General features: G+C 43.6%; 1 protein-coding gene across 1 annotated transcript; it reads right to left on the bottom strand.

Moving 5' to 3' along the window:
- Nucleotides 1-3064: 3064 nt before the first annotated feature.
- LOC124665836 lies at nt 3065-6498 on the bottom strand. The gene is made up of 7 exons (XM_047203203.1): nt 6397-6498; nt 5699-6301; nt 5453-5575; nt 4840-5098; nt 4424-4515; nt 4126-4332; nt 3065-4023 (listed from the first exon to the last, which is right to left on the bottom strand). Exons 1-7 carry the CDS (start codon nt 6490-6492, stop codon nt 3343-3345), a joined length of 2061 nt encoding a protein of 686 aa, XP_047059159.1. The 5' UTR covers nt 6493-6498; the 3' UTR covers nt 3065-3342.
- Nucleotides 6499-8564: the final 2066 nt, after the last annotated feature.

The raw sequence follows: 8564 nt of genomic DNA, 5'->3' as shown, positions 1-8564 counted from the left end.
AATCAAGACGCCCTCGACAAAGGCTGTCATCGGTTGCTACTTCTCGTAAGTGATTTATTTGTGTAATTAAGTTTGTAGCTCATTCATTTGCACTAACAATTATCCTCATTATATTCTTTGTGTACGCTATACATTTAATTATGCAGAATGAAGAAGCTGGAATACAAAAGAGGCAAGCTCGTACCGCTGGGGTTCATAGACCCAAACACAGTTCATGAAGTTACGGTTCGACGGTACCCCAAGGACACGAGAGGACAACATCGTAATGTTTTTAGAGAAGCAAGCGGACAAAGAGGATATATTCTTTCCCTACAACTTCAAGTGAGTGTTATATATAACATACATTATGCTTGTGCACCTTCCACTTTATTCTCGTAATCATTGAGCTATGCTTGTGCGGTTTCCACTTTATTCTCCTAATCATTGATCTTCACCTTGGAGTCGTAAACGTCATGGACTCGAAACGTAAAGAATATGCGGAATGGGCGGACATGGCTGCCATCCTCCGGAGGTAGTTTCAATCAATTTCGTATTGGCATCTTCATCTGCTCTAATTCGAAGATATCATCAACTAATCAATTACTCATTTACTCATTATTTTTTGCCGGGCAGGGCTTGGAAACGGTTCATCAATACTGTTCCGGGTGAATGGAAACCGGAGCTTACATTTAGAGATTACCACTGTAAGTAGTACTATATATATAGCTATGTCCAGTGAAACTTTATATATGATATTTACTTTCAATACGATGCTTGATTATTAGTTTGATCGAACTATTTTTTCGTAAAGTGTATGAGGCAGGAACAAGGGAATAACTTATGTGGATACTACGTCTGCACCTTCATGCGTGACATGTCCTGTCCCAAGGGTGGGGATGCCCAAATACACCACACTCGTGTACGATAACAAATTTTCACAATTAATCTTAATTAGTACCATCTATTGTATTGAGTTCCATTCATATATTGATCTCCTTTTTTAAATATAGATGACACGCCTGCGGGACACTCTCATAACAGCGGATCAAATAAAAGCAATTCAAGAGGAAATCGCGGGATTCTTTATTACCGAGGTCCTTACCCAGGTGGAGAGCACTATCGGCGGATCGTGACGGGGGACGAAATCCGTCGAGGACATGTTGTATTGTAAATATGCATGCATTACGTGTACTGTTGACGATGTCGTGTACTGTTGACGATGTCTATATATATTCATGACGTTTTTTTGTGGTTTCTTGAATGATATATATGCATTGCTGAAACTCTGCCGTGGCAGAGAAACGCCCTGTTTCTCTGCCGCGGCAGAGAAACGCTGGTACAGCCTAAACCTGTGTCGCGGCAGAGAAATAGCAATTCTCTGCCGCGGCAGAGGAACCTAGGCCCGGTTCGTACCACGAACCGGGACCAAAGGCCTTCCACCGCGAGCTCCCTGGCCGCACCACGTGTCGAGGCCTTTAGGCCCAGTTTATCTTTGAACCGGGACTAAAGGGTACCCCTTTAGTCCCGCCTAGTTGGTCCCGGTTCGGGAACCGGGTCTAAAGGCCCAAATGGACCGGGCCTATTGCCCCGTTTTCCACTAGTGTCCCATAACCCCCACTTCTAAGGCATGATTTTATTTAATGAGGGAGAGAAAGGGGTTGCATGCACCAATGAGGGAGAGAAAGAGAATGCATGCACCAATGAGAGAAAGAAAATGAGACCCAATCAGCTAGTACCTTGGACCAAGATATTCAAAAATTGTGACTTACAAACTAGGACGGAGGGAGTAGATATAACAATTAGGTGATTAAATCACACGAATTCCTTCGTCGTCGATCATTCTGCCAGTATGTAAAGTACTTTTTTTTAGGGAAAGCCATCATGGCAGCTTTATCAACTTGGAATATCGGTTGCATCATCAACCAGGGTTTCGAAAAGGTAAGGTTTATTGACCCAATTATACGAAAAAGTTGTATCAAAACTATTTCTAACTATTAAATGAGCTGCTATGTTTGCCTTCGGAGGACAATGATCGAATTCAAGCTTCCTTATCATACCCATACTTGTTGCGGACTCATCTTGAGTGACTTGGTGAAGCTAAGTCTCAGTGATTTAGCCTCCTCCTCCACCCTTCATTTTTGATTGAACGTATGCGATTTCTTTAGATTTGAACAAAAAAATTAACTGCTCGGAAAATATTTAAAAAATCCAAGTATTCGGAAATGCACTGACAAGAAGTTCTGTGAAAGTTTTATCCCATTTGAATCAGTTGTTTGTAAATGAATAGCTTTATAATTTTTTATCTTAAAAAGATATTTATTCCTAAACCACTCGTCCAAATGGTATGCAAATTTCATAGAATATACAAAGAAAAATTTACGATTTACTGTACTCCCTCCCTTCGATTCATATTAGTTGACTCCACTTTGTCTAGACAGGGACGGAGACAAGGGGGGACGGGGGGGGCTTAGCCATCCCCATGGTTTGAATTTTATGAAGAACACTACTCACTAGAAGTGTAATTTCTTGCTGATTTAGCTTACTCTGCCCACCTCATGAAGTTTGCAACACCATTTTGCCCCCCTCAAGGGTTGAAAGCTGGCTCTATCCCTGTGTCTAGATTCGTATGTGTCTAGTTAAGTTAGACTACACTTTGTCTAGATTCGTATGTAGTTAAGTTAGACTACATGCATCCGTATCTAAATAAGGTGGAGCCAATTAATTTGAATCAGATGGAGTAATTTTTTCAATTTTTTCCTAAGTAGTTTTAATGTTTTAGTTTAAATCTAGTGCTATCTATGTATGTCCGATATGGAGAAAGAGGCTAAGTCACTGAGACTAGATTCACCAAGTTACGAAGCTGAGTCCGTTTGTTACACAGTCTGCATATTCACTCCGTATTCTCTTCTGGCCAGCGCATCACTTCCATGGAATCAGATTCGGCTTGGACTGCATGCCATCCACTCAAATTTGCTAATTCAAGACCCAAATCTACAGATGGGATGATACGTGAGGTATGAACAGGCTTGCAGCCATTAGAAAGTGCCCTGAACGGATTCGAATGATAGCTCCAGCTGCCCATGTTTGATATTCAGAATTAAACGCTGCATCCACATTCAGTTTAACAAACCCCAACCGTGGCTTAAACCAACCGTGCCTTTTGCATGTCATTTCTGAGGCAGCCTTAGAATGATTAGCAACCAGGGCTCGGATGGGCATCGCACACCTTGCCATTGGTGGCACATCCTCGCCATGTGTCTTCCGACGTCAAACCCACCAGATATACCATGATGTTATTGCTACAAGCTCCTGTATGTCAAGTACTAGTTGCGCTAGAGTAAGACTTCCTACTCAACTGATCGATCACATCTTGTCAATGCAAATGGCCAGAGTCACCTCCTTGGACGCCCCTGACCCAACCAGATACGCAGGTGGCACCGTCAAGAAAGACGGCAGCTCCTCCACCACCACCTCGCCAGGCCTGGTGCTGCTCATCACCGTCTCCAACTCCCACTTGATTTTGCCTGCCGCGCTGCTCGGTGGTGGAGGACCGTTCACCCAAAGCTTGGCCGCGTACCGGGGCAGCGGCGACGCTCCTGCCCTGATGCACACAGCCGACACGACCATGGCTGTGCCAAGCACGCCCACGGTGAGGAGGAACGCGCTGTCGTCCCCTTCCCCGTGAAGCAGGAATCGAGGCTCCGACACCCGGAGCCGGTGCACTTTGCCATACTTGACCGTCAACATCGGCACAAAGTGCAGGGCGGCGAGGTGGCCGAGTAGCACCTGCGGTGGGCCAGCGAAACCACAACCGGGCTCCGTGCAATAGCAGGGCGCATGGGGGCACGCGCTCTCGTGGTTGTCAAGCTCGTGGTAGGGGATGGAGCTCTTGCAGCTGTCGTGGGAACATTCTACCATGGCCAACGAAACGATGTCGTCCATAATGGGGCATGGGATGAAGCCACCGCCATGCTCGCACATCTGGCACTGCTCACCGGGGCACTTGGTGAGACATATGCCGCAAGCTAAATGCCTGCCAATGCACTGTTGCAAAAAAAATTAAACCCAAAGCAACACATATGTATCAATAACTGCCTTCGTCAGACTTCAGGGTTCAGGGGAATGGAACATGCTCTAGAAATAAACCTGGAAAACAGGACGCTTTAAAGGGCAGGAGCAGAGGGTGCAATTGAGCACACTAAAGTCCAGAACTGCAACTCCTTGGACTCGCTTAGCTTGGACATTGCTGGGCCGATCAACCCTTGCCTTCTTGGCGCACCGATCGCCAGCATTCTCCGTCGGCGATGTGGAACACCGGTTCATCCCCTCAGGGTCATCTGGAGAAACATGCACCTGCAAAGTTATAATGGAATTAGCAACACAGCAGGTATTTTTTTCAGCAAAATTTATAGAATGTGGTGACGAATGTGAAGCAGCAACAAACTTGTGCAGAACACGGTTCAGAACAAGGCCTAGAAGACTGCAGTTGCTCGCCACTTGTTTGATAATTTATGTGTTCTGAGAAGGAGCCAGGTGCTGCAATTGGAAGTGTTACACAAATGCAAAGTAGAGTTTTATCTGACATATACACAAAAGTATAAAAGCAACGTACGATATGAAAGGTTTTTTGTTCATTTCATTGCCATGTACTACCATCCATTAATGAGCATCTGAATGTAGAGTTGTACAAGAGTAACTAAATAAAGCATATACAAAGACACAAGAATACAAAGTTTATATCATGTTACGTACATATCGATCAGGGCAAGTAATTTTGACTGATGGACAAAAATGTTTGTGCAAAATCTGTTATAACCTGACTATTGATAATGTTATTAGTAGTCAGTGTCTGGTTCGTACCTGCTGATCGAGGTAATGTGCCTAACTCTACATGTTCACCAATGGCCCAGCTTGTTGTACTGGGACTTGTGATGGCAGTGCCAAGCTCTGCTGAAATGGGATGCTTGTTGTTATTCTGATCGTTGTTGCAGGGAGCAGACTTATCAGACAGGGCATCAATATTTGTTTCAGAATCAACACATTTCCCATCTTTGACAATGTTATCTTTTGACATGCTATCAAGCACGGCAGCATAGACTGACTCTTCTGGACGACGTACCTATTTGAATCACAGCACGCATAAGGTTAGCTGTAGCTGTATTATATGCACCTTAAGGAAAATAAGAGTACTTTGAAATATTCCGCTTAAATGTAATTTCTTAGAAGTAATAAACTTGACCAGACATTAGTTTGGGAAATAAGTGTTAGACCAGCTAGGTGGAGAAGTCATTGCATTGTTCAATGGATGCATGTGTGTTACATACAACATACAGAAATGTTAATGCCTGTAGAGTACGTCATTATTTTAAAACAAGGCATATGTTCACATAATAATGAATAGGATTTGCAATCGTATTTTCAAAGGAATAGTATACTACAAATTGCTTAAGTAATTTAGTGCATGAATCATTACCAACAGGCTAGTGAAGGGATGTGAAACGACCCATTTCATATGTTCTGTAGTGACAACACCCAAGCGTGGAAAACCAACTGGTACTTCAAACGCTGCATCTTTCACAAAATCAATGAATATGACCTGCATTGCAATGACAAGAATTGGAACAAATTTATGGATAAACAAGCTAAATCAGCACATTCCAACAATTTGCTAGACCAAATCATGATTAAATTCCAGAAGTGTGGTCAGAATGATTCTTACGCTCAATATGTGGACACAACCCTTTATAGTAACAAAAGTTGTGTTGGATTCTTTGAATTCCTTGATTTCTTGGAAGAGGTAGGTAGCAACGAAATTGCACCAGTCCATCTCTTTGAGTTTATCAACCTGCTTAACAGCTCCCAGTAAGGCCCTGTTGACGGCCCCAGATGTATTTGGTGCTAGATAAATTCCAAGTATCGTCATCATGAATGCTATACAGAACGGTTCATTGTCAGTTATGCAGCACAGTTCATTTGCCACGTCCTTCCCATACTTTGCTCTGCTATTAGAAGTATACTGAGAGTAGAGAGAGTCGTCAACATCTAGGTCCTCTACAACTTGGATAGGGCCTGAAGGGATTCCAAGGACACTCTTCACGAGTGGTCTTACTGGGATCGATATGCCACCTTCAAACTCAAGAGCCTCACTGTCACAATCAAACTTATCAATCAACCACAGGGTAAGAGCCTTATTCATCTCAAATTCTCCCATGGACAAGAAGCTCCCAAACCCAATTTCTGTGACGTAACCTTTCTGCTCATCATTTTCAACGATAAGCTTCATGATTGCCGAAAGAAGCTGAGGTGAACATCTGCAATCAATCTACAGGGTATGAGGTGGATTAAGATGAGTTTGCCTGAGACACAACGTGAACTGAATAAATTATCCTATTGATGGTGGGGATTCCAGCATTATACCCTCCTGGAGCTGGGAGATTTATAACCACTGTCCATGGTATTGTCCCGCTTCTTGCTCCCACTGCGAGTAGCACGCTTAGCAGGCTTCGGAGGCATGACCGTCGAACTGTTAATCTTGAAAGATGACACAATCAGTGGCAGATTCAGGATTGGAGCAAGCAAAGCCCAAAAATATTAGAGGTTATAAACTACTCCGGATGAAACCATGTTAAAGCATAAAAAATTGGTTTGCTTGCAGATGAACATATAATTTCAACTCAACTGTTTATGATGGAACAGAGTGCATAAGAGGTGACAAAAAATTAAGGAAATGGTTGCACGGGCATACAAAGATAGTACTAACAAATCAATGGCTAACATGAAATGGATAACCAATTCGTTAAATCAATTACTCATTAATTCGATTTGACAGTCGGCTTGAGAAGAATAGAAATTACCTAGCCCTTGGGCTTTCTTGGCGCTGGGGCAGGATAGAAGGGGAGGGGAGCCGCAGCCGAACCGGGGAACAGCAGCTCGCGGTCGGGCGGATGTAGGAGGCGCAGGCGCCGAAGAAAGCAGCGTCCCAGGGCGAGCCGGCCTCGGTCGTGCGGAGGTGGGGGCCGGGGGGGCGATGCGATACGGCGGCAGCACAACAGCTTTGGGGGTTGGGGGGACGTGGGGGAATGGGAACCAGGGGCCGGCAAGCCGGCGACGATGGAGTGGCGGCGTGGCGGCGCGCCCGTCCCGCCGCAACGAATTTTTTTTGCCGGCGACGATGGAGTGGCGGCAGTGGGGACTCGGCAGGAATTTTTTTTGCCGGAAATGCCGGCAACCTGTGAGCGGATCTGCCAGAAGTGCCGTGGCAACACGATGGCCAGCCAACACGTGGCACATTCCACCAGGGGCCAGGTGGTAGGGAGTGCCACGTGGCTGCAGATCAGAAAACCATCGTCGAGTGTGTTTTGCTCGAACCAAAAATTTGAGAGTGAAGATGACGAAGGATGGAAGTTTTCTCTTGGTGCAGGATTTTTCAGATAAGTTCCGTATAAATTCTTTCATGTATGCCAACTATGAGTTTGATCCATCCCGAAACTCAAGTTCATAGTATATGAGGCCTCCGGTATGTTCTAAGCATGAAGAGTAGACATATTGTTTATGTCATTGTTGTTTTTTTATTAATGTTCTTATTTATGTTACAGTCTCCTCCACCCCTCTACAAGCGATACCATTGGATTAACATGGAGTAGCCGGAGTGACGTCGCGTGAGATTGAGGAAAGACATCAGCATGCATGGGCCAACTTCTTTGCGGAGGAAAATGGAGAGGAGGTTGTTGCACGAGAGACACTACAAAGAAAACAGCTAGCCACAATATCGCTTGCAGTGGTGCATCGTGATATTGGTGCGCCAATGCTATATAGCAGTGTCGCACCACTACAAGGTATTCCACTGCTAAATTATTACCAATGACGCACCTAGTGACATAGTGCCCTACCACTATGTATGGCCAAAGTTTGACTTATCCCCCACACTTACAAGTGGCGGTAATTGTGGTGCACCTATACGTGTTGCACCACTAGTAAGTGTGGGGCGACGTTATAGATGGGGCCTAGGGTTACTAGTGGCGCACCACATATAGATTCGTCACTGCTACCTCAAATAGCAGTGGCGCACCTATATGTGGTGTGCCACGGGTGATCTAGGAACACCCATTTTTTATACAGTATTATTTTATAGAAACACTTATGGAGTAAGGAACCTAATGTTAAGAAATAAATTTGAAATGTAGGTTAGTATTTATTTAAGTTTGAAATGTAGGTTAGTATTTATTTAAGTTTCCTCCTTAATTTATTATTTTTGAATAATTAAGTTAGGATATTTGTTTAGGATTTAACCCTTGCTAATTTAGGACTTACCATTTTTAATATTTTTCTAGGGTTTAAGCCTTGCTAATTTAGGACTTAAGAATTGGTTTTCTAGAATTAGAGTTTAAAAAAATTAGTTAATTGGATTTTAAAATATGTGTTTATCTTTTAATTATATTTATGAATTTTTCTTTTGTCCATATTATTTATATTTGGATTATATTACTCCCTCCGTTCCTTTCTATAGTGCATATTGTATTTTGGCACGGAAATTAACGCAAGCCATTTTTTGACACAAAACCCCCTAGCGATCTTAGAAACAAAAT

Source organism: Lolium rigidum, chromosome 6 (genome assembly GCF_022539505.1).
Source record: "Lolium rigidum isolate FL_2022 chromosome 6, APGP_CSIRO_Lrig_0.1, whole genome shotgun sequence".
NCBI classification, from domain to species: Eukaryota; Viridiplantae; Streptophyta; class Magnoliopsida; order Poales; family Poaceae; genus Lolium; species Lolium rigidum.
The sequence above is the reverse complement of the archived record's forward strand: the minus strand, read 5'-3'. Positions and strand labels throughout refer to the sequence as shown.